This window comes from Spinacia oleracea, chromosome 1, assembly GCF_020520425.1.
Source record: "Spinacia oleracea cultivar Varoflay chromosome 1, BTI_SOV_V1, whole genome shotgun sequence".
In the NCBI taxonomy this organism is placed as follows: Eukaryota; Viridiplantae; Streptophyta; class Magnoliopsida; order Caryophyllales; family Amaranthaceae; genus Spinacia; species Spinacia oleracea.
Genome location: NC_079487.1, coordinates 111,627,053 through 111,654,372, shown reverse-complemented (window position 1 = coordinate 111,654,372; position 27,320 = coordinate 111,627,053). Strand labels below are relative to the sequence as shown.

General features: G+C 36.1%; 2 protein-coding genes across 2 annotated transcripts; both read left to right on the top strand.

Moving 5' to 3' along the window:
• The first annotated feature begins 14,321 nt into the window (after positions 1 to 14,321).
• On the top strand, positions 14,322 to 17,393 carry LOC110805656 (sedoheptulose-1,7-bisphosphatase, chloroplastic-like). Its single transcript, NM_001426509.1, has 8 exons — positions 14,322 to 14,626; positions 14,998 to 15,117; positions 15,237 to 15,422; positions 15,684 to 15,765; positions 15,874 to 16,095; positions 16,446 to 16,546; positions 16,642 to 16,713; positions 16,809 to 17,393. Exons 1-8 carry the CDS (start codon positions 14,528 to 14,530, stop codon positions 17,088 to 17,090), a joined length of 1,164 nt encoding a protein of 387 aa, NP_001413438.1. The 5' UTR covers positions 14,322 to 14,527; the 3' UTR covers positions 17,091 to 17,393.
• Positions 17,394 to 18,739: 1,346 nt separating this feature from the next.
• LOC110805670 (laccase-4) lies at positions 18,740 to 22,132 on the top strand. Its single transcript, XM_022011299.2, has 6 exons — positions 18,740 to 18,999; positions 19,095 to 19,246; positions 19,384 to 19,628; positions 20,004 to 20,138; positions 20,228 to 21,154; positions 21,598 to 22,132. The coding sequence occupies exons 1-6, from the start codon at positions 18,916 to 18,918 to the stop codon at positions 21,726 to 21,728; spliced, it is 1,674 nt and encodes a 557-aa protein (XP_021866991.1). The 5' UTR covers positions 18,740 to 18,915; the 3' UTR covers positions 21,729 to 22,132.
• The last annotated feature ends 5,188 nt before the right edge of the window (positions 22,133 to 27,320 follow it).

Below are 27,320 nucleotides of genomic sequence, written 5' to 3'. Positions count from 1 at the left end.
TGTAGCATCAATATTTAGCATATCTTTATTTCCTTGAATCAAGAACTATTCCTATGTACCTTTTCAAGTACCATAAGTTTTTCTTGATCTTAATCTAGTTGATCTTCACTTAGATCAATTAGAGACAAGTATATGTTCGTCATGCCTAAAGCCATACGATACATTTTTGGCGATCCTCATATTATATCATATATGATAAATTCTTTTGCAGAATTATTCTCAATTGAATTCTATTCATGTAACTTTAGCTCATTCAATTTCAGTAGATACTGAATCCAGCTAAATACTTTGACATATAATATAGGTTAAGAATCACACTTAGATTCTTTGATGTTTAACTTAGTAAATGCTTATACATAGTTCAAACATTCTTTACTTAGATTTATTCACATGGGTCGAATATCTCCAATGGAGTCTTTCGTGTTTGATTTAGTAAATGCTATTACTTAATCCAAAACAATATCATTAGATCTTTGTAAATAGATCTTAATACCCAGTATGTACTAAGTTTCGCCATGGTCCATCATTGATGAATAATTTCAAATCCAAGTCATTAGTATTTGAATGTTATTTCACAATAGAGAGATATGTGCGTGATACACATAGGACCAATTAATTTTTATGTACTCCCACTAAACTTCTTACACATCTATAAGAATCATGTACATTTTATGAAACTAAAATGCTTATTAGCTTCACTAAAATACAGTTCCAATTCCCAATTGCTTGCTTAAATCTGTACTTAAATTTCATAAGCTAGCTTTCTTTTTCAAGCATTTATTTGGATCCACAAATCCTATGACATGCCATGTACATAGTTTCTTCCAACATTTGATTGAGGAATACGTTTTGTCATCCAATTGCCATATCTACCAATATGCAATCATTGCTTGATTTATAGACTTGAGCATTATGATTATGCATGAGGTTTCAACACAATCCATGCCATGAATTTGCTTGTAACCTTTTAGCAACTAATCTAGCTTTGTGTGTGAACACAATTCCATGTTTGATGGTTTTTATCCTTAAAACCAATTTGCAACCAATTAGTGTAAACCATTCTTGCAAATCAACAAAATTTAATTTTGTCATCAAAACATTGGTTATGTTTTATGGCCTTTAACCATCTAAAACACTTGAGTCTATATATGGCCTTTAACCATTTTAGGGAATCTGGGTTTCGTCATAGCTTTCTTACAAGTCACAAACTCATTAATCTATATGATAATAGTTTGACTGTAAGTTGTAGGTTTCTTTACTATCTAATAGAAGAATCGCATAGCTTCAGTGACCTGAACTCCATGATTCTTCACTATCTAATAGAAGAATCTCATAGTTTCAGTGACTTTAACTCTATGCCTACTTGGGCATAGAACACCGATCAAACAATAGAATATCAACAACCACTTGAAAGTCCTTTGAATATTCTGTTCTCCTTGAAGCACTTGTAAAGTCTTCTAAGAGATGTCTATTCTTTAAAAGCCACTTCTAAAGTCCTTAAAGAATACGTGTTCGGATTTTCTAAAGAACTTCGAAAAGCCTTCGGAATGTCCGTTTATGTTTGTTGTTCGCCTCGAAGACTTTCGAGGTCTATTTTCTCCCACTTGTCATTTTGGAAACGAATCTCCAAAAGGACATTATTTCGAGCAAACAAACATTATGTTCTCAAAAATTCGTGGTAGAAACAATACCCTTGTGTCTCATTTGAATAAATCACAATGAAACATATATCTATACTTGGGCCTTAGTTTGTTGAATAACAAACACTAAGCTCCCACTGAGTTTAGGAACTCTTTAGATATATTATGAAAAGATATTCTGAAATTACTTTTCATTAGCTTTGACGAATTTGGTTTAGTTTGGTGGTAGTTGAGCATTTTGTTTAGAAATTATAGGAAAATTCTTTATGATTCATCATTTGATCGAATCAAGTATTAATTGACTTCAATCATTCCAACTTAGATATGCCATATCTTATGGAGCTAGATCGCGAAATTACAACGCACAATCATTGATGATCATTTTTTGTCTCAAGCAATCATTAACATGATCTATCCTAGATCTTTATGATTTCTTACCAAGTGGGATTTATACTTCTGAATCTTTGAACTAGCCAAACAGATTCAAACTTATATCACATTGAGTAAATAAACCTATATTCACTCAAATCTGTGTGAAATAATAAAGTCATAAAACCTTTCTTTAGCTTTGAACTCTATCGTCTAGGCGTTCTAACAATAGTTCATATCTTTTGTTACTTTCAACAAGTAAGACTAGCTTGTCTTGAATTGATCTAGAAATCAACCAACTTTCAAAAGTCCATCAAAATAGAGTTTTTGAATGTTAACTTGTTGATATGGTCTAAGCAACAATGCCAAAGATTAGTGGAACTCAAATCAAGAGATTGATTTGAACCTAGTAAAGTTTTTGATAGGTTATGATACATATGACAAAACATAAATCATGCGGAAAAACCATAAAGCTAGGAAAGCATATTATTTACACATAATCATTTAGCATAGTTTAGGTGCATACACTTTGTTGCGTGCCCTCCCTAGCTGCGCCCGAACCGAACAAGAACAAGTCTTTAGGACTCCAAGTGTCGTCCCTCCGTAGATAGTCCACAGCACGTCCGGATCCGCCTTAATTTTGACCAACTAGAATCGCCCTTAAGGTAGTATAGATTTTCGGCTGGTTAGGGGCAAGAGAGTGGCTGATTTTTCTTCAAAATCTTACCTTTAGAATACTTCAATTGTGTCTCTAAATAATGACCCTAGACACTTATTTATAGAGGTATGGAAAGGGAACTGGAATCCTACTAGGATACGAATTAATTAAACTAGAATCCTATTAGAACTCTAATTAATTAATTTATCCTTTTAGGATTAGGAATTTAATCATATATCAAATCCTAATAGTTTTAGGATTCGTGTATGAACACAAACACACACACGCACGGCAGCCCACGAGGGGCGCCTATGCGCGCGCTGCCTGCGAGCTCGCAGCCCATGCCACGAGGCCCACACGCTGCTGTGGCCTTGGCGCGCGCTGGGCCTGCCTTGTGGTGGGCCTGGGCGCTGCCTTGGCTTGGGGCGTTTGTGGCGCGCTGGCTTGCTGGGCGATGGCCCGGCTTCGTGCTGGGCCTTCGTGCTGGGAGGCCTCGTCCGATGCTTATTTGTACGATGCGCTTCCGATTAAATTCCCGGTTCCGGAATTTATTTCCGATACGAACAATATTTAATATTTCCGATTCCGGAATTAATTTCCGTTTCGAACAAATATTTAATATTTCCGTTTCCGGAATTATTTTCCGATTCCGATAATATTTCCGATTCTGACAATATTTCCGTTTCCGGCAATATTTCCGATTCCGGCAATATTTCCATTTCCATTAATATTTTCCGATACGTACCATGTTTCCGTTTCTGGCAACATCTACGACTTGGATAATATTTATATTTCCGATACGATCCATATTTCCGTTTCCGGCAATATCATCGTTTCCGGAGTATTCATTTCTTGCTTGTGACGATCTCAGCTCCCACTGAAACCAAGATCCGTCGATTCCGAATATCCATAGATGGAGTATTTAATGCCATTAAATACTTGATCCGTTTACGTACTATTTGTGTGACCCTACGGGTTCAGTCAAGAGTAAGCTGTGGATTAATATCATTAATTCCACTTGAACTGAAGCAGCCACTAGTTAGGCATTCAGCTCACTTGATCTCACTGAATTATTAACTTGTTAATTAATACTGAACCGCATTTATTAGACTTTAACATTGAATGCATACTTGGACCAAGGGCACTATTTCCTTCAGTCTCCCACTTGTCCTTAGGGACAAGTGTGCATTTCCTAATTCCTTTGTCGCTCGATGCTTGCTCTTGAACATAAGGTAAGAGTTGTCATCCTTATTATGTCCAGAGGTGTTTCTCGGTTTCAGAGTTCAACTGATCAAATAAACAGATAATCATAGCCTATGATTCATCCGAGCACGGCCATGCATTTTACAGTTTCTAGCTCTCCGAGTGGCCTTGTACAACTTTTAAGCATCTCATCTCGATTTATGGGAGGACAATCCCAATCTTGCGATCTTGAGATTAGACTTCGTTTGATAGGTGATTACCTGAGCGTTGCCTTTATAGCCTCCTTTTACGGTGCGACGGTTGGTCAACGTCAAAGTAACCAGTTCTCAAACAAGTTATCTCAAATCACTCAGGGATTGATGATTTAGTGTCTAATAATTTTAATGAAATTTACTTATGACAGATTTTCATCTCTTACAGTAAAGTTTCATAGGTCTGTCCGATACTAGTCTTCTCAAAGTAAGTATCTATGCAAATGATTATGACATTGCCATGTCCACATAGTTCAAGAAACACAACTACTAGTCATCTTGCATTCTAGTCGTCTAACGTTTTCTATGCGTCCAATTTTATAGAAAACTCCGACCAGGGACCATTTTCAACCTTTGACATTCAAGTTCACTTGATAGACATTTCTTAGTCACAGGACTGGTCCTGACAGTCTATCTTGAATATTTCGTCAATTTGAAGGGACTCATCATTTAATAAACCACAAATTAAATGGAAAAATGAATTCTATTAATTTATTGTGAATGATTAACCAATAATGTTTTACAAAGAATTAAACTCTAAAACTTTAAAACATTAAATAAGGACATCAAAGCCATTCTCCAATATGCTTGATTCCCATAGCTGCAGTGTGCGAGTTGTGCTTCGCCTGCGGCAGAGGTTTAGTTAATGGATCTGATATGTTGTCATCAGTTCCAATCTTGCTTATCTCGACTTCTTTTCTTTCAACGAACTCTCGTAGAAGGTGAAATATACGAAGTACATGCTTGACTCTTTGGTGGTGTCTAGGCTCCTTTGCCTGTGCAATAGCTTCGTTATTAGCACAATACAGGGCTATTGGTCCTTTAATGGAGGGGACTACACCTAGTTCACCTATGAACTTCCTTAGCCATATAGGTTCCTTTGCTGCTTCATGTGCAGCAATGTACTCCGCTTCAGTTGTAGAATCCGCAATGGTGCTTTGCTTAGCACTTTTCCAGCTTACTGCACCTCTGTTGAGGCAGAAGACAAACCCAGACTGTGATCTGAAATCATCTTTGTCGGTTTGGAAACTTGCGTCTGTATAGCCTTTAACAATTAATTCATCATCTCCACCATAGACCAGGAAGTCATCTTTGTGCCTTTTCAGGTACTTCAGAATATTCTTGGCAGCAGTCCAATGTGCCTCTCCTGGGTCTGACTGGTATCTGCTCGTAGCACTGAGTGCGTACGCAACATCCGGGCGTGTACATATCATAGCATACATTATTGAACCAATCAATGATGCATATGGAATCCCATTCATTCGTCTACGCTCATCAAGTGTTTTTGGGCACTGAGTCTTGCTTAGAGTTATTCCATGAGACATGGGTAGGTAGCCTCGCTTGGAGTCTGCCATCTTGAACCTATCAAGCACCTTATTGATATAAGTGCTTTGACTAAGTCCAATCATCCTTTTAGATCTATCTCTGTAAATCTTGATGCCCAATATGTATTGTGCTTCTCCTAGATCTTTCATCGAAAAACATTTCCCAAGCCAAATCTTGACAGAGTTCAACATAGGAATGTCATTTCCGATAAGTAATATGTCGTCGACATATAATACTAGGAAAGTAATTTTGCTCCCACTGACCTTCTTGTATACACAAGATTCGTCTGCGTTCTTGATGAAACCAAAGTCACTGACTGCTTCATCAAAACGTATATTCCAGCTCCTTGATGCCTGCTTTAATCCATAGATCGATTTCTTTAGCTTGCATACCTTCGTAGCATTCTTTGGATCCTCAAAACCTTCAGGCTGTGTCATAAACACAGTTTCTGTTAAAACGCCGTTTAAGAAAGCGGTTTTGACATCCATCTGCCATATTTCGTAATCGTAATATGCAGCGATTGCCAACATTATCCGAATAGACTTTAGCATTGCAACTGGTGAAAAGGTTTCATCGTAATCCACACCGTGGACTTGCCTGTAACCTTTTGCAACCAATCTAGCTTTGAAAACTTCAAGTTTCCCATCCTTGTCCTTTTTCAGTTTGAAAACCCATTTGCTTCCAATGGCTTGGTAGCCATCTGGCAAATCGACCAAATCCCATACTTGGTTTTCTGACATGGAGTCTAATTCAGATTGCATGGCTTCTTGCCATTGCTTGGAGCTAGGGCTCGTCATAGCTTGTTTGTAAGTCGCAGGTTCATCACTTTCAAGTAATAGAACGTCATAGCTCTCGTTAGTCAAACTACCTAAGTACCTTTCCGGTTGAGATCTATATCTCTGCGATCTACTCGGGGTTACATCTCTAGATTGACCATGATTCTCACCAGATGCTTCTAAAGATCTCTGAGTTTCATCCTGAATGTCATCTTGAGCATTCTCTAGAGTTTGTTGTTCGCCTCGAATTTCTTCGAGGTCTACTTTTCTCCCACTTGTCATTTTGGAAATGTGATTCTTCTCCAAAAAGACACCATCTCGAGCAACAAACACCTTGTTCTCAGATGTATTGTAGAAGTAATACCCCTTTGTTTCCTTTGGATAGCCCACAAGGATACATTTGTCAGATTTCAGATGAAGTTTGTCTGAAATTAATCGTTTGACGTATACTTCACATCCCCAAATCTTAAGAAAAGACACTTTTGGAGGCTTTCCAAACCATAACTCATATGGATTCTTTTCGACAGCTTTAGACGGAGCTCTATTTATAGTGAGTGCAGCTGTATTTAGTGCATGTCCCCAAAATTCTAATGGAAGTTCGGCCTGACCCATCATTGACCTAACCATGTCTAGCAAGGTTCTGTTCCTCCGTTCCGACACACCGTTCCATTGTGGTGTTCCAGGAGGAGTCAATTCTGATAGAATTCCACATTCTTTCAGATGGTCATCAAATTCATAGCTCAGATATTCACCGCCACTATCAGACCGCAGTGCTTTAATCTTCTTGCCTAATTGATTCTCTACTTCACTCTGAAATTCCTTGAATTTGTCAAAGGATTCAGACTTATGCTTCATTAGGTAGACATAACCATATCTACTGAAGTCATCAGAAAGTGATAAAATAGCTGAAACCACCCCTAGCATTTGTACTCATTGGTCCACATACATCTGTATGGATTATACCCAATGGTTTAGTTGCTCTTTCTCCAACTTAAGAGAAAGGTTGCTTTGTCATTTTGCCAAGTAAACATGATTCACACTTACCATAATCCTCTAAGTCAAATGGTTCTAGAATTCCTTCCTTTTGAAGTCTTTCCATGCGTTTCAAGTTAATATGGCCTAATCGACAATGCCACAGATAGGTGAGATCTGAATCATCCTTTTTGGCCTTTTTGGTATTTATGTTATAAACTTGGTTGTCGTGATCTAGTAAATAAAGTCCATTGAATAATCTAGCAGATCCATAAAACATCTCTTTAAAATAAAACGAGCAACTATTGTCTTTTATTAAAAAGGAAAATCCCTTAGCATCTAAGCAAGAAACTGAAATGATGTTTTTAGTAAGACTTGGAACATGGAAACACTCTTCCAGTTCCAAAACTAGCCCAGAGGGCAACGACAAATAATAAGTTCCTACAGCTAATGCAGCAATCCGTGCTCCATTTTCCACTCGTAGGTCGACTTCACCCTTGCTTAACTTTCTACTTCTTCTTAGTCCCTGTGAATTGGAACATAAGTGTGAGCCACAACCTATATCTAATACCAAAGAAGTTGAATTAGCAAGTATACAGTCTATAACGAAAATACCTGAAGATGGAACGACTGTTCCGTTCTTCTGATCTTCCTTTAGCTTCAAGCAATCTCTCTTCCAATGCCCCCTCTTCTTGCAGTAGAAGCATTCGGATTCAGAAGTGGGTTGACTGACCTTCCTCTTTTCGGATTTGGCGCCAGCTGGTTGCTTAGTCTGGCTGGCCTTGTTGCCACCTTTCTTAGCATTCCTCTTCTTTCCAGATTTCTTGAACTTGCCCCCACGCACCATAAGCACATCTTGCTTATCACTTTTGAGCGTCTTTTCAGCGGTCTTCAGCATACCGTGAAGCTCAGTGAGCATTTTGTCCAGACTATTCATACTGTAGTTCAGTTTGAACTGATCATACCCGCTATGAAGAGAATGGAGGATGGTGTCTATAGCCATTTCCTGAGAGAATTGATGATCCAGCCGACTCATATTCTCAATGAGTCCAATCATTTTGAGAACATGTGGACTTACGGGCTCGCCTTTCTTAAGCCTGGTCTCAAGAATTTGCCTATGAGTCTCAAATCTTTCGACTCGAGCCAGATCTTGGAACATGTTCTTTAACTCACTGATGATCGTGAAAGCATCTGAGTTGATGAACGTTTTCTGCAGATCTGCACTCATGGTGGCGAGCATTAGACATTTCACATCCTTGTTGGCATCAATCCAACGATTGAGGGCTGCCTGAGTGACCCCGTCGCCTGCGGCTTTGGGCATCGCCTCTTCCAGGACATACTCCTTTTCTTCCTGCATAAGAACTATTTGCAAGTTCCTTTGCCATTCAAGGAAGTTTTTCCCGCTCAACTTCTCCTTTTCGAGAATTGATCGAATGTTGAATGAATTGTTGTTTGCCATAATTAAAACTACAATTGAAAAAAATAAACAAATAAATAACCATTCACAGTTTCTCTTAATAAACTTAAATTCTAGCATACATGCATAATTCAATGTTCATTAAGCATTTTATTCAAGTTATGTGTTCCGGCAGGTGTGAATAAAATGATTCCAAGATCCTAAAATCCATTGAAGAATTAAGCACATTATGTATTTAGACTCAATTCTAAAATCTTTTAGGTAAGCAAAAGCCTTTTGCTAATAGTCTAGAAACTATTCTTGGTTGATAGGTACGTATAAGAACTTATTAGGTAAACCTATCGATTTTGCCACGACATAAAAGGAATCCTTACTTATATCGTTGAGTTTCACCAAAACTAACATGTACTCACAATTATTTGTGTACCTTACCCCTTTAGTATCGACAAGTAACACCTCGCTATGGCGGAAAACTATTACTAAGATCGATGTAAAGGATATCCAAGTAAGTGTTATTTTGGCATGGCACCTTTTAACTCAATTTTTAAGTTTGGAACTTAAGTCTCTTACTATGTTGGTTAGATTTTAAGTGAACTAAAATCCTTAATCATGCAACATAATCAAGCTTCAATCTCATGCATATTTAAGACATATTTAAAAGCAATAAATAACTTAAAGCATGCATAAGATAAATGTGATCTAGTATGGCCCGACTTCATCTTGAAGCTTCAACTTCAAAGTCTGTCTCGAAAATGGAAACTTCGTCTTGAATTTCACCGTGGGAGGCGCCATTTTCTTCAAACAGGATCAGCTATAATTAAACTAATTACAACTATTTGATGGTACGCAGACCATATTTGAATTGAAAAACAAATTTGGTGCATTAGACCAATTACATTCAAATTAATGGTACGCAGACCATATTTTCTATCCTATTTGGGCCATACTAGTCACTTCATAACCTGCAAAACAGTACATATACAATATATACCATTCACCCATTCATTATCATGAATGGCCCACATAGCTGGTTAGTAAAAACACATTGTATGCATCACATAACTATTTGCAGCAATTAAACAAGGGCACCAATAATCTACCAATTATTCAGTCCTTATTAATTCTAATCAAGTTGTTTAACCTTAAAGGATTTGTAGACCTAATCAAGAGTTTATGACTAAAATTGCTCCCACCTAAACCAATAAATTCATATGCTTTACTAATTTTAAACATAAAAATGTATTTCTAGTCTAACCGGAAACATACAAATTTAATTAAAATTTAAAGCTCATATAAATTTATAATTGAATTCATTTTATTTAATTTATTTTTCAGTTGAATTAAATGAATTTAAATTAATTCAAGGTTTAATTTTAGTAAAATAATTAGTATAAATAAAAATTTATAATAATTATAATATTCAAAATTAAAAATCGAGAAAACAATTTAAATTATTAATTTTAAAATTAATTAAAATTATTTCCGAACTGAAAATCTCAAATTAAATTCAAAAAACGCGTCAATATTAACACGACGAGGCACTTGGGCTTGCACCCAAGCCCCATCGAGTCATGAGGCAGCTGCGCCCCATCGACTGATCGCTAGGCGCGCACGAGCAGGCCACACGCATCGCAGCCATGCCAGGCCACGCTGCGCGCAGCCCGCATAGCACGACGCTACTGCTTTGCTCGCTGCGCGAGGCAGCGCGCGCTGTGGCGTAGCTCGCTTGCTTCCCACACGCGACTGCTCGCCTGGCACACGCCACGCCCTCCGCCCATCGCCCATTGAGTCGCACAAGCCCAGCTCCCTTGCTTCGCGCGTGCGCCTCTTGCTTGTTGCTCGTTGCATTCGTACCGCATGGGCGACGAGCTCCCTTGCTCGTCGTCGCATGCCCGCACTATACAACACCCCTTAAGGGTAACACGTAGCTTCCTTTGGCCTTAGCTTTGTGCGTGCAACATTTATGAGCGTTTTCATAAAAATTTAAAATTTAAAATTAACGATAAATTAATAAAACATATTAATTTCATAATTTTAGGGCGAAAAATCGAAAATTTATTAGTTAATTAATTTCCGATTAACATGGATTCAAATCTAGGTCATAAAAATTTAAAATTTAACATAAATTAGCATTTTTTATGGTGGATTTTAATCATGAATACCTAATTAAATTATTAATTAATTATGAAAAACAAATCAATTCTAAATTATTCGAATTTCAACAAATTAATCATAATCACAAATTAGGTTGTATAATTAACAAGTCTAGGCATTCATAATTGTTAAACATATACTGTAGTTCAATCAAAAACTCAAGGTTTATCAACAAGAATCGCAAATATTCAATTTAACATCTTAAATTTACAAACTTTTGCGTTCGAAAAACTTAAACCTCCGAAAAGTCATAGTTAGGCTTCGAATTTGGGAATTTTGGGTTTGGCCGGAAAAAACTATTTTTGTCAAAATTTTAGAATGCCTTTTACATGCGAAATTGACACAAAAATCACTCGATTTGGTTGAGTAACGAATATTCTGCCGAAAAACTGCGTACATATAATTAAATAAACGCAATTTGCAATTAATTACGAAAACTAATCACCCCTTTAATTCCTTGCAAATTTGTAAAATTTAACCATGTTCATGCAATTTAGATTATGAAAATAATAAGAGGCTCGTGATACCACTGTTTGGTTATGATACATATGACAAAACATAAATCATGCGGAAAACCTTAATGCCAGGAAACATATTATTTACATATAATCATTTAGCATAATTCAGATGCATACACTTTGTAGCGTGCCCTCCCTAGCTGCGCCCGAACCGAACAAGAACAAGTCTTTAGGACTCCAAGTGTCGTCCCTCCGTAGATAGTCCACAACACGTCGGGATCCGCCTTAAGCTTGACCAACTAGAATCTCCCTTAAGGTACTAAGAATTTTCGGCTGATAGGCTACAAGTGTTTGGCTTATTTTGTTCCAAAATCTTACCTTTGAATACTTCAATCCTCTATCTAAATATGTGACCCTAGGCACCTATTTATAGAGTTTATGGAAATGAATTATAATCCTATTTGAATACAAATCTATTTAATTATAATCCTACTAGGACTCTAATTAAACAAACTTTATCTATTAGGATTAGATTTAATCATATTACGAATCCCGGTAGCCTTAGGATTCCGAGTAACACACACGAGTGGCAATGCACCGCATGCAGGCCTTACGGCCCACGCACAGCGCACGGCCCAGCTCGCCGCTGCCTGCGTGCGCCTAAGGCCTTGGCTGGGCCTGGCCTTTGCGCTGGGCCTGGTCTTGGCTTTGGCGTGTGTTTGCGCTTTGGCTTGCTGGGCGATGGCCCGGCTTCGTGCTGGGCCTTCGTCTGGCAGGCTTCGTCCGATGCTAATTCGTACGATACGCTTCCGATTAAATTCTCGATTCCGAACAATATTTAATATTTTCGATTCCGGAATTAATTTCCGTTTCGAACAAATATTTAATATTTCCGTTTCCGGAATTATTTTCCGATTTGATAATATTTCCGATTCTGACAATATTTCCGTTTCCGGCAATATTTCCGATTCCGGCAATATTTCCATTTCCAATAATATTTTCCGATATGTACCATGTTTCCGTTTCCGGCAACATCTACGACTTGGATAATATTTATATTTCCGATACGATCCATATTTCCGTTTCCGGCAATATCATCGTTTCCGGAGTATTCACTTGCTTGCCTTTGACTATCTCAGCTCCCACTGAAACCAAGATCCGTCGATTCCGAATATCCATAGATGGAGTATTTAATGCCATTAAATACTTGATCCGTTTACGTACTATTTGTGTGACCCTACGGGTTCAGGCAAGAGTAAGCTGTGGATTAATATCATTAATTCCACTTGAACTGAAGCGGCCTCTAGCTAGGCATTCAGCTCATTTGATCTCACTGAATTTATTAACTTGTTAATTAATACTGAACCGCATTTATTAGACTTAATTTTATATGCATACTTGGACCAAGGGCATTATTTCCTTCGTGTAGCAGCTAATATCGGATTTTGGGTCAAGTTCGAATCAGATAATTTTCGAGTTGGTTAAAATGCATGCCGGGTTCACTCTCGGACACGGGTTAAGATCTGATTTAGTCATCTCAAAATATTCAAGCGTAAAATATTTACTCCACAGGTCGAGTCACTAACATGTTATATGGTAAAATTTGGGTTAAGGTCATTGTTGGGTCGGTTATCGGTTCAGATCATTGTTCAGTTGGGTCAGTTCGGTTGTCGGTTATCTTTCAGTCGGGTGTCGGGTTCGGATTCGGGTCATACAACATCGGGTTAAAATCGGTTATCAGTTTTTTCCGGTCACGTGCAGGTCGAGTTTCGGGTTACCTGTTTTGCCAAAATTTTGGGTCATGATCGGTTATGGGTTCGGTCGATTCAGGTCGGATTTTCGGGTCGGGTCAGTTTTTGACGGCTCTAGATTTTGCGAGAGTAGTGAATGAAGTTTGTGGATCTAAGCCTCTAAGGTGTTAGGGTTGGATTAGAGTTGAAATGGATAGTTGGGCCAGAGATTGAAAATGTAGACTTATCTATCTAACATATGGACTTCATTCCAAGCCCAAACTCAACTATAAGTATTAGGATGTTCCTAACTTTTTGATGGGTCATGGGCAAAATAATAAATTAGGGCCCTTCCTTTCAAATGATATTTGGATACAAAAATTCGAGGAAAAAAAAAGATGTTCATAGGCGTGTTTTGCTTTTTATTGAAAAGGTGTTCCACAAATCACCAGATTTTCACTTCTTAATACTTAAATGCTACTCTATAATCTACATCTAATTGAATTGGAAAATAAAATTTTATTCATTAGGCTTGAAACATTTAACCTAGTATCATTAATCTTGAATTATAATATTTTAATTAAACATTACTTATCAAAGTAACAGAAGACAAACAACACTATAAGTCAATAACAGTGAGACATCTCCACATCTCAAAGTTGGATGAAAGATAAGTATAGAAGAAAAATAAAATATAAATTGAAACAACATAATAGTTGGTCGTCCAAAAGTTTTAGCAATGAAAAAATACAATAATGTGAAAGAATGAAAAATAATCATTTGGTGAGTCTCGAACCCACTACCCTTTACATTTACAAAAATGTCCCACACACAAAACCTCTAAAGCATCTTTGCTAATAACCTATACTATACATATACCTTATTTAGAATCGCTTAACAGATTAATGTAGTTTTCCTTTAGGACTCAGAGCGACCGCCCCTCAAAGCCTGTCCAGGGACGGGCGATTGAATATATCCATGAATCACTGGGAAAATTTTCAAAATTCATGTATTTTCAATTACTCCATTAGTCCATACTAATTACTAATAATATATGTTCTAGTGGCTAATTATATGCTTATATAGTACGGAGTAAGTAACATGTTCACATCCCACCCCCATCGATAATATGTGTTATCATCATGACTCAAGCGCGAAAAATTAAACATTAATTACTATTACTATAAAAAGTAAGATTATTTCTTTACAAGACTAACAAATTCCGTTGATATTTACAAAAGGATCATACACAAACAAAAAATGGGACCTCAATCATATGGATCAAAAAGATCTGAAACAAACTCAATAGGGTCCACTTTTTATGTACATTAAAAATAAAAATCACCTATCTAAAAATGAAGGTCCATAACCACATAAATATGAGAGATGGAAGTTCACTCAATCCTTCAACTATCTTATTGGAAGACATCCACGTGGCAGAAACCCATTAACTGCTTATCTACAATCCTACTCTTTCACTTCCCATCCCACTGTCTTCCCCTCACTTAGTTCCTCCTACCAAAAAAAAAAAGAAAAAGCCATCAAATCTCTTTGCAAATTACAGCATCAAATCATGGAGACTAGCATGGCTTGTTGTTCTAGAAGCATTGTGCTCCCTAGAGTCTCCCCTCAACATTCATCTGCTCTTGTGCCTTCATCTATCAACCTCAAGGTATGACATATCATATTCTTTATGTTCATATTTATACATGATTACATGTTATCTGCACTTATTAGCTCTTATTTTTCTTACACTGAACTAATTTGGTTGGGAACTATTAAGAGTATAATCCATATGTGGCTATTGGACTAGTTATCCCACATTGTAGTAGATAGACATTGACTAACCTATAAGATTGGTGGGTTACTATACTTATCACCAGTTGGTTTTAGAATGGAACGCCGTCAGACTTATATGTGTTTAATCTGTTCTCTAGCCCATGTGGGGGAGTGTTAAGGGTATAATCCACATGCACTAGACAGTTTGTTGACTATGTTGACTATAGATGTTGCAAGTGCTTATATTATATGATGTTTTTGTAGAGTCTAAAATCAAGCTCGCTCTTCGGAGAATCATTGCGGATGACAACCAAGTCATCGGTTAGGGTGAACAAGGCAAAGAACTCTTCCCTTGTAACCAAATGTGAACTTGGTGACAGTTTGGTAAGCTTGAAATTATTAAGGAAACATAAATTTGTTCAGAATTTTTCTTTTGGGAATTGGAATTGATAAATTTTGTTTATTTTGTCAATGTATGGACAATACAATTATGATTAATGCAGGAGGAGTTCCTAGCAAAGGCAACCACAGATAAAGGGCTGATTAGATTGATGATGTGCATGGGAGAAGCATTAAGGACCATTGGCTTTAAAGTGAGGACTGCTTCATGTGGTGGAACTCAATGTGTTAACACCTTTGGAGACGAACAGCTTGCCATTGATGTGCTTGCTGACAAGCTTCTTTTCGAGGTTAATACTCCGTATTTGTTAGTTGTTACTAATTTATGCAGTGAAAATCAAATGAATTGCATGCCCTCTGAACATATTCTAAACCACTACACCAAAAAAGACAAAATCTTGTATGAAACGGCCTTACAATAACTTATTGTGATACAACAGCTCGTAATAACTTACTGTCAATGAGATTTTGGTGTTAATTATTGATAAGTAGTCATTGAGAATATCCTGCAATCTGCATGAAACTGATAGACCTGATGTATGGTAATGCAGGCATTGAACTATTCACACTTCTGCAAGTATGCTTGTTCAGAAGAACTCCCTGAGCTTCAAGATATGGGAGGCCCCGTTGATGGTTATTTTCCTGAGTCTTTAACCCATTTCCTTCATCAGTTTATTTAAATTTTGTTACCTAGATAAAAAGGTCTTAAATTATTCTTCTTGATTGTTTGCAACATAATAGGCGGATTCAGTGTAGCATTTGACCCCCTTGATGGATCCAGCATTGTCGATACCAATTTCTCAGTTGGGACCATATTCGGGGTTTGGCCAGGTGACAAGCTAACTGGTGTAACAGGCAGAGATCAAGTGGCTGCTGCAATGGGAATTTATGGTCCTAGGACTACTTATGTTCTCGCTCTTAAGGACTACCCTGGCACCCATGAATTTCTTCTTCTTGATGAAGGTTTGCTTCTTGTTATAATCTCAACCAATAATCAGAATATCCCATGCAAAAGTTTACAATTCGGCCTTGTTCTCTTCACCTGATTTGGTCTGATTCTTCTAGTTTCTGTTCTGAATGTTTTATGTGAGTGTTTTCTTGATTTTTCTGGTGTGAGGTGGTCTGATTTTTGTGGTATGGACTAATAAGGAATAAGATTAAGGTGAAGAGAACAAAGCCGCTTCTTGTGATATTCTCAACCATATTCATCATTTGTTTTGTTAGTAATAGTACAAAGATTAGGTGACTAAAGAATGTCACCCCTGTTTTGTTCTGTTTTTAAATCCCCTGTTTTTTCTTGTTGGTGATATTAGGAAAGTGGCAACATGTGAAAGAAACAACAGAAATCAATGAAGGAAAATTGTTCTGTCCTGGAAACTTGAGAGCCACTTCTGACAATGCTGATTATGCTAAGGTTTTGATCAATCTTTACTCGTTTGCAGAAGTATAACATATTGAATGAATCTGTCTATTCATAACCCATTTTGTTGAACTTTATTGTATTTTCAGCTGATTCAATACTATATAAAAGAGAAATACACATTGAGATACACTGGAGGAATGGTTCCTGATGTTAACCAGGTTTCAGACAGATCCTTCTCCTTTTCCTTCTCATTCTTGTAACCCTAATTTTGAGAATATATCTATCTAACATGTAAATGTATTAATGTGTGTAGATCATAGTGAAGGAGAAAGGTATATTCACAAATGTAATATCACCTACAGCCAAGGCAAAGTTGAGGTTACTGTTTGAGGTAGCTCCTCTAGGGTTCTTGATTGAGAAGGCTGGTGGTCACAGCAGTGAGGGAACCAAGTCTGTGTTGGACATTGAAGTCAAAAACCTTGATGACAGAACCCAAGTTGCTTACGGCTCCTTGAACGAGATCATCCGATTTGAGAAGACACTATACGGATCCTCTAGGCTAGAGGAGCCAGTTCCTGTTGGAGCTGCTGCTTAACTCTAAGCTACTCATGTTTCATATCCCCCCTTTTTGTCTATAAATTAACTTAGCCTTAATTATATGGCTCTTTTCATTTCATCTTTGCATTTCTTATTACATATGAGTACATGACATATATTCATGATACGAAGTACGTTTCTTCAAGGAAATGAGTTTCTATGTGTCAAATGACTCAAATATACCAATACATCAGTACTTGTTTCAGTGGAATGTGTGTAAAATGTAATTTATCTTTGTAGGTTGTCATTGTGAATCACTGAAGCCAGAATTAGTCGAAATGAAAATTCCATTTTTCTTGCAGATGTTAGTTTAATTGGGTAAATAACTTGGCTTAAGCACTGCTAGTCTATACATAATTCAAAGTTATCGGTACATGGTATGTACCTAGCTTCAGAATTCGCGTATATCATGATGCTAAAAATAGATGACATGATCAATTTCGTGTACAATGACAAATTAGTACAAATATGATGATGCACAACAATATGAGGTGTATACATATGCAATCTTGTTGCATAAACTTAGAGTTTCTCCCGTACACTAGCTTTTTCAACAAATTAAACTTTAAATATTAGTCCACTACGACTTAGCTTACTTTCATCCTAGGAAGAACACGGAAACAATCAATAGAGATCATATGGAAATTGAACACTGATTCATGAGGAGATCAGATAAGCTGTTTAGCTGTTAGCCTCAAAGAAATATCATGAACAACAGACTCTACATTTCCGCCTACAATTCATCCTACCTGTTAAACCATTCTATCTTTTCCTGAAAATAACTGCACAACCAAAAAAAAAAGTGTGTTATGACCAGTGATTAAGAAGGATCAAGCCACGCTACTAAAGATTAAGCACCTAATTAAGAAGTTTTGAGAGGTCAATCACAAGATAAGTTGTAGGAACTAAAGGGCAATGGAAGAAGTCTTTTTCTTACCCTAGAAATTTTACTGCCGAAAAACCACTTTATTCCTAGTCTAGTAATTACAATGTTTAACGTGTGCGCAGTTGTGCATTACTTAATTGCTATATGACAAAAGACATCAACAGCACTTTCTAATGTGAAAAACAATTAACAGCAAGTATGAAGCTAGCAGTACAATCTTTATGTGCATATTAAGCAACAGTCCTCTTGTAATAGTCCGCAGATTCTTCAGTGAGAAATGAGCTGCTTCATGTGTTTAGTTTTCGCAACTTGCACTGTTGGAGGATTACTGATCGTTTATTGTCTTGTATCATATACGGAGTATGTATGTTTTTTTGGTGTAAATGAGCCACAAGGGCGGGGATGAGAATCGATCCCAGGATCACCTGAAACCGGGATGAAAGCTCTAACCAATACAAAGTATGTATGTACGTACGTACATACTGATAACTGATGAGGAAGATGATAACAATTAAGATGTGGAGATGTGCGCTGTTGAACAAAAAAGAGTAATGATACTAGCTGGGATAATTGGATAAATACCAACTTTGTGTAACATTCAAGAAACTTCAATGGCGGAAAACTAAACACACTCTGGCCTGAATGGCAATTCACTTACCTAACCAAGTAAAATGACACTGCATCTCTTCGACCACTAGTACTCCCTAGTGATCTAAGCTGCCGTGGACTAATACAATTGCATACTTATATTTACTTCTAGAGAATCAGGATCAACATAAATAGTTAATATACAACCCAAATAAATATTATTAGGAATTAAGGAACCTCATACTACATTTCAAATTATTTCCATAAAATAAAAACAAACAAAACATAAGAATTAATCAAACCAGGAGTTTGATCTCGACCTAAGAGCGAGGGAGAAAAGTCGTAAACAATGGAACCTTGGATTCGAGCTCTACTTATTCTGCTATTGCTTCCTACATTAGCAGAGGCCAGGTTGAGGCATTATAACTTTGAGGTACGTTACATGCTTAGGTTATGTTCTCTTCACCTGGTCACGTCTTGTTTGGTCTAATTGTTTTATGTGAGTGCCCTTTTGTTTTTTTTTATTAGGTGGTTATGAAGAACTACACAAGGCTGTGTTCCACCAAGGCTATTGCCACCGTCAACGGCAAATTTCCAGGGCCAACACTCCATGCAAGGGAGGGTGATAATGTTGTTGTCAAAGTCATCAATAACATCAATTACAATCTCACTATACATTGGTCAGACTCTTTAACTCTTCCACCCTACATATTATATATAAGGTCGATCATTTGGATGAATAATTATTAATTTAGAATTGAAATTATTACTCACTAAATGATTTAAAGACTAATTGTGTTTATGTACTGTACGGTAGGCATGGCATCCGGCAACTTAGAACGGGGTGGTCAGACGGTCCAGCATATATAACACAATGCCCTATAATTCCAGGACAAAACTATCTTTACAACTTCACAATTACAGGGCAAAGAGGAACACTTTTCTGGCACGCACATATTTCTTGGCTAAGGGCAACCCTACATGGAGCCATTGTTATCCTGCCTAAGAAAGGCACCCCATACCCTTTCCCACACCCTGTCAACCAAAAAATTATTGTGTTAGGTGAGCCTTTAACACCTTATTATTGCCTATCTTCACTTATTATAGTTTAACACATTTTTTAAGTACTAATTAAATAACTATGTCAATGTCATATATTAAAGTCCTTGGATATTTTCTTTATATTATTGGAAGATGACTTCGGACCTACTATGGTACTAAACCGTCCCAACAACAAATATCATGTTATGTGTTTTTCTTATTCCATTACGTCCCATCAACCAATGATGTCTCGGCCTCATCTGGTAGACTGATGGTATGTGTACAATAAGTTACAAATTCGAATCTCTCCTCCCCATTTGAAATTTGTATTGCGCCAGCCTCGTGACTCATTCAATATAGTATAGTATTCAATATTAATATCAGTTCCAAATGCAGGGGAATGGTGGAAAGCAGATACAGAGGCAGTGATTAATGAAGCAACAAAATCCGGTATGCCACCAAATGTATCAGATTCACATACCATGAATGGCCATACCGGACCTGTTCGAAACTGTTCCATCTCTACTAAGGGTACTTACTACGAACAAAACAAAAAAAAACTTTCCTTAGAAAATTTGATTTACATTGAACGAAAATTCAATAATATCATAATTGTGCAGGTACTTATACCTTACATGTTGAGCAAAACAAAACGTACCTACTACGTATTATCAACGCTGCAATAAACGACGAGCTTTTTTTCAGAATCGCCGGTCATAAATTAACGGTGGTAGAAGTCGATGCAAGCTACACAAAACCTTTTATAACAGACACTATCTACATAGCCCCTGGACAAACAACAAATGCCCTTCTTAAAGCCGACCAATCCCCTGAAAGAAAATACTTAATAGGCATGTCCTCCTTCATGGACTCACCAGTTGCTGTTGATAACTCAACCAACTATGGCCTTTTACGCTACAAGCCTAGCCTAGGTGGCTCGCCCTTTGTTCTCACCGCGATGCCATCTTTAAACGCCACACAAGCTCAACGAAACTTCATCCATTCTCTTCGAAGTCTTAACTCGAAAAAATACCCTGCAAAAGTCCCCTTAAGTATTGATCATTCTCTATTTTTTACCATGGGTGTTGGGGTTAACCCTTGTGCAACATGTCTAAATGGTAGTAAACTTGTTGGTAACATTAACAATGTCACGTTTGTTATGCCGACTATTTCGTTGCTACAAGCTCATTATTATAATATAAGTGGTGTTTTTACGGATGATTTTCCAGGGAAGCCTCTTATAAGTTTTGATTATACTACTGTGAATTATACTGGCTCTTTGGCTACTATGAATGGTACTAAGGTTTATAGGTTGCCTTTTAATGCCACGGTCCAAGTTGTGCTACAAGATACTTCTATCATTGCACCAGAAAGCCATCCGATCCATTTACATGGTACCAATTTCTTTGTTGTTGGTACGGGGATTGGTAATTATGATGCAACCAAGGATTCTATCAACTTCAATCTCGTTGATCCTGTTGAGAGGAATACTATAGATGTGCCTACTGGTGGATGGACTGTTATCAGATTTCTAGCAGATAATCCAGGTATTGTAACATGGACTCTTCTCTTTGCCTGGGCCGCGTATGATTTTTTTTGGTTTCTGGTCTAGTCTAGTTTGATTTTTTTGGTTTCTGATCTGGTCTTATCTGATTTTTCTAGCTTTTGATCAAGTTCTAGCCTAGTTAGTATGATCTGATTTTTCTAGTTTCTGGTTTAATTTTATTTGGTCTGAATGTTTTACGTGAGTGTTTTTGTCCTTTTTTTTTGTCTGATATAGTCTGGTCTTGTGTGACGTAAATGTTTTCTAGTCTGGTCTAATCTGATTTTAAAAAAATACTAATAATAAGTACTAAGCAATAAGAATAGGATAAAACAACTTTTATATATGTCGAGATAACCCTATTCATCATTTTCATAAGGGATTAATATTTAAATTAAAATTAACATGTTTGTTTTGACGATAAATATTTTAAAATGGCGATCGCAGGTGTATGGTTTATGCATTGTCATCTAGAGGTACACACTTCATGGGGACTAAAGATGGCATTTTTAATAGAGAATGGCGACGGCCCAAATGAGTCAATCATGGCACCACCAAAAGACCTACCAAAATGCTAAGTCCTATTTCATAGATTCCGTTGGAATATACTCATTGGACATCGACAAGATTCTTTGGAGATTCTTTTAAAATATGCAACCTTTTTGGAGTGTTTTTTAGTGTTCTATACGTTACACAAGAAAAGACAAAGGTTGTAGGAGTTTGATTTTCGTAGTTTTCATACTGCAAATTAAGCAGCTTGAAAAGGCATTAGGAGAAGAACGTTACATGTTGTTTTTACCACTCCCTCTATACCACTAAGATTGCTTAGTATTTTCGATTTTTTTTATGTACATTTCTGCTATTTTTGAGGATAAGTCCCCTCACCTTCATTTGTTGGATTGTTACTGTTTTGTTTGCTTAAATTTTTATGTAATGACATGAAGTTTGAATATAATTGTAATAAAAAGAAGGATGATTTTACAATGGCTACATCAATTTGGTGGCCATTATAAGCTTTTAATCTTGACCGTCTACGAAGTATATATTAATCTACACCATTAATTTTCTATTGACTTGACTTTTATTTATTTTTTAAAAAACAAATGTTAATATTTAAAAAAAGTGAAGAAAATAATAATTAGAAGGAAAAAAAACTAATTTCGTTTCTTCTCCTCTCTAAAACTCCATGATTATCATCAACCAATGCTTTTTTCGTTTTACAAGTATTAACTTGCACGGCTTCTTTCTGAAAGAGTTATCATATACGAGGTATTGTTTTACAAAATTTTACACTATTGAAAATTGGGTTGTTTAAAGAAGAAAATCACCATTAGAATGAAAACAACCAACACACTATAAATCCCAAAATTGATTTCAACATTTAGTTTAAATGGTATTTTTAATCGTAAAACTAATCATAAAACTAATGATAGTATGTACTACGTATTTGATTATTATTCTTGTGGGTTTGGATGGGTAAACAATCAGATAAATATGAAATTGTGCTAATTTTTATGCAAGTGAATTTTCTGAAACCGTTTTTTTCGTAATGCAAACTGTTTATTTAAAAAAAAAAATCTTTATTTTTTTCTGAAAGATTGGGGTCAAACAAATAGAGGGATGAGATTCAATCTTTATTATCGAACGGTTTAGATTCGATATAATTACAGTGGCTACTATTTTATTGTAGCCATTGAAAAGTCTTCCTAAAAAGAAAATATTCGGTTGTGGAAAATTTGTTAAACTTCAAGAACATGGGTGGTACAACACTATTAATTTCATGAGTATCTATGTACTTGATATATTTGTGGAATGAAATGTCCGGGGGAATAAAATAAATAATAGGAGAGTTTATCGTGTCAGTTTGTCAGTCAATTTAATTAATAAGGGAAATTGTTCACATTGATTAGAAAGTCTAGCGTATCAGATTGTAAGTCCATGGACCACATGCCACAAGATTTAGCTGATAATTTAGTATGCGCCAAGTCCATTTTGCTTTGGGCATACGATAGCCCGTCGTCGAGGGCCAAGTGAGCCAAGCCAACTACGTGACATGACGGGTGCAAGGGGCCAAACTCATGAGTAAATTTTCAATTTTTTTACTTTTAATCTTGTTCGCCTACTAAACAACCCGCATCTTTGGATCTGTTGGTCATTCCACCCCGGGTAGTTGGATACCCCAACCCAGGAACGGCCACAAGGGTAATCAGTTACTAAAAATAGAAGCATATTGTATTGAACTTGAATATAGCAGTGTGTAGATGCGACTGTGCAAGGCAACACAATCCACCAACTGTTATTCAATTGGATACTTCCTATTGTAGCATGGAATTACCCAAAGATCTTCCACCCACATTCAATTTCCAGAAAATCTAGCTCCTTTGATACTAGTAGTAATGCCCTATTCAAACAACGTCAACGCATAAAGTTAGCCATTCAAAAAAACAGGCCATGCATAACTCACACATACGGAGTACTCCTTAATTAAGGATTGGATGCAATTGGGCTCAAGAAGTCACCAATGTCCGTTTCTTTAAAAAAAAAACCGGCATTGCTGAAATCATAAGACTCTAACAAAAAATGTTCTATCATAAAGTCAACGAAACAACTCTATACTCTTGTAATTAAAGTGACTACGGAATATTATTTAGAAAATACTCGCATATAGAGGCTAGAGAGGATTTCAACTTAAGAAAACATTCTACTACGTACATATGTATAATAAATGGTGTCGCATCCTAAATTCTAATGTCGACCACCAAGTGAAAACTCATTGATAATTCTGGGAAAACTAAATCTGGAATCTAGACTAGCTTTGGACAATGGACTCATATGCATGATGCTCACTATACTCCAAAAAAGTACAAGAGCATATGAGAAAAACATAACATATATTGTGATAAAGTAAAAACACATCTCAAATTCTATTGGTGCTCATTGAACATTATGCATTCATGCACATACGTCTATGATCTAATTTGCGGACGTTTTTTGTGGCCATTACTTTCCACACTTGTACCAATGGATCGATTCTTTCTCGACGACCCCTACGAGAAAGATTCCCCTCGTTTCTTTGCAAATCTGCCAATTCAACTCCAGTGTGGTCCAATCAGATTAGAGAGTTGCTGAAATGGCTTTTTGCCCTATTTTTTTATTACATTGGACATGCTTTATGACCAACTTTATTAATTTCTTGTTTAATTGGAAGTTTAGTTAATTTATTTATCTAAACAATAATACTAATTGGGTCATCGTCTCATCGTGCTTTGAGTTTAGAGATGCGGGTATGAGTGACAGAGAGAGCATGCAACTCAAAATTAATACTTACTCCAACCACATTGGAGCACTTCATTTTTTAATTATGGATAAGCACAACATTAAACTATCATTAACAACCAGTCAATATAGTTTAATTCAAATCGGCCTATAAGAATTGATCTAAGAAGAGATCAATTATTAGGCATTTTAGTTAACCTAGGATGGGGGACATTTTGAGTTATAACCATTTAAGTTGTCACTCACAAATATAAAAGCCACCTAATGTGGGTAATTTAATTGTTAATCGAGATAATTTAAAAAGTAGAATTATAGAAAATATGCTAAATGCACTTTATTTATTGATATTGAATCTATCACTACAAGAAATTGTACCATTAATGACGGAAAATCCTGTCGCTAAAGGCCAACAATCGTTGATTAACGACGAGATCGATTTTCGGTTGCGAATCCGTCATAAAAGAGGGTCGTCATTAATGAAAAATCTCGTCGTTAACCCGTTGTAAAAGACATGTACGACGGTTGTTCCCGTCTTTGTTTGGTTGTTATCCCCGTTGCAAAAAGTTTTGCGTCGGAATTTTTGACATTCCGTTATTAGGTTGTCATTAAAAATACAAATTCTTGTAGTGTACTGATATTCCTAGTATGACCGAATAATCACGTCATTGAGATTATTAGCATCCACATCGAACTAGACACTACAAGAAATTGTACCACTAACGACGGAAAATTCCGTCGTTAAAGGCAAGTAATCGTTGATTAATGACGTGATTTCCTGTCGCGTACCCGTCATAAAAGGGGTCGTCGTTAATGGAAAATCTCGTCGTTAACCCGTCGTAAAAGACACTTGCGACGGTTGTTCCCGTCTTTGTTTGGTTGTTAAGCCCATCGCAAAAGGCTTTTGCGATGGGATTTTTGATCCGTCGTAATTAGGTTGTCATTAAAGATACAGATTCTTGTAGTGAGAACCTTTAATTATCTTTTTACTTAATTCTTTGAGTAAATCTTATGTTACATGAATTGAACAAATTAATTATTTGGTCTGATTAAGGCTTTGTTCTGTTCGACTTATTTTAACTTTTTTTTTGACATTTTAACGCACAAATAAGTTTATTTCAGTCAAAATAATTTTTTTTCCAGATAAGTTCATATAATATAAGTTAATAAGTCTAATAGAACGGAGTCTAATTATCTTTCTTTCAGTTTTTTTCTAACAAATACTTGATCTAACTTAATTATACTGTCTTTTACAAGAATTTGTCCAATTATATTAAAGTTTGGGCAATTTTTATATATACTTATATACTTGTACTCAATAAGTTACAATTTTTATAGTAGTTATGGAAGAATATACCAAGAATATACCAAGAACAACTCCATTTCCGTACAGGTTGGAGCAATCATAATTCATAAGGCACAACCAAAATAGATTAATGAAAAAAGATAAGATTAAAAAAACAAAAACTAATATAACAACAATTTCCTAAATTCTTGTTTGTATTTCGAGTTCTCTTCTCTAATGCATGCATGTGCATAAACAGGGATGGAACTAGGAGTACTAGGTTAAGAATCATAGGAGGGACCAATCTATTTCAAGTATAAAGTATAAAATTTAATTATTGTTAATTCCGTAAAAAAGGGTCATAATTAAATTATTAATTTATTAATTACTATTATAATTTGTTCTGTTCTGTTCTGCTACTTTGGTTGAATCGCAAGGAACAGTTTCACAGTTGAATTCTGAAATCTGGAACAGAAAATGAATATGTGTCACAACTATAGTCTATAGACGTATTAAACAAAAGCCAAACTCCACTAAACACACTTCTCATTTGCTGTTATAGCCGTCACTAATTAGTAATTAGGGATGGAATTAGTAACATCCATGCACGCACCTTTAACTAATACAATACAAAATTGTAAATTTATTGATTTTTTTCCTTTCGGTACATGTAGGGTACACATTCTCCCTCTTTCTCATGGATGAATAACCTAATGAAATGTCTTCTCATCTCCTCTTATGAGGTTCCAATTTGGAATTAGAAAGAGCCCAAGGTTCTTGGTACTGTATAACCGTATTGTTCCACAATTTAGAAGGTGGACCATGGTGCACATAGAGCATGGTGCACCTTAAGAACACTAGTATATAATTGAAAGAACATCTGGTTACGAAAAAAGAACATGAGTATTTTTTCTTTTCTCGTAACCAGATGTTCTTTCAATTACATACTAGTGTTCTTAAGGTGCACCATCCTCTATGTGCACCATGGTCCACCTTCTAAATTGCGGTTTTATTTAAGGTAATTTAAAACGAATAAAAGACAAAATGATATTCACAGATTCCATATAAAAAAAATTGTGGGCAATTACCTTTACTGCAACTTTTGTGTAAGACTGTCTTACCTAAAAGATCACTTTAATTGCTTAATTAATTGATTATATTACTTAACTAACTATTTTCAGTGTTTAACTACTTGATTTCATTGTTTAACTTATGTGACACCAAGGTGGTCTTTTGTGTAAAACCGCCTTATATAAAAATTTGTATTACCTTTAAGATGTTGATTTTAAAATAACTACTCCATATGTTTTATCAAAAGGTCTTGCACGCACAGGCCAGGCCAGATGTGTTAAAAATTTATTGCATACCAAGAACAAAACTTGATAGATAAACATCATATAAAAGATTAATTTTATACATTATTAGTGATTTTCAAGAAATATCTTTTAATTGAAATGAAAAATTTTATCACAAAAAATAGATAACTTTTACATAGGTGGAATAGCTTTTAAGCATTTGAGTTAACTTTTATTTCGTGTACAATATTTATTATATACCACTTGTAAATAATGTGTGATGTCATATTTAGTTTATGCGGAAAAACTAAAAATTA

Bases quoted from the DNA above. Each gene is read 5' to 3' on its own strand.
- LOC110805670 (XM_022011299.2), top strand. From the start codon at position 18,916: ATGGAACCTTGGATTCGAGCTCTACTTATTCTGCTATTGCTTCCTACA. The intron at 19,000-19,094 runs GTACGTTACATG...TTTTTTTATTAG, and splicing joins TGAGGCATTATAACTTTGAG to GTGGTTATGAAGAACTACAC. The intron at 21,155-21,597 runs GTATTGTAACAT...TGGCGATCGCAG, and splicing joins ATTTCTAGCAGATAATCCAG to GTGTATGGTTTATGCATTGT.
- LOC110805656 (NM_001426509.1), top strand. From the start codon at position 14,528: ATGGAGACTAGCATGGCTTGTTGTTCTAGAAGCATTGTGCTCCCTAGA. The intron at 15,766-15,873 runs GTTATTTTCCTG...GCAACATAATAG, and splicing joins TATGGGAGGCCCCGTTGATG to GCGGATTCAGTGTAGCATTT. The intron at 16,096-16,445 runs GTTTGCTTCTTG...TGGTGATATTAG, and splicing joins ATTTCTTCTTCTTGATGAAG to GAAAGTGGCAACATGTGAAA.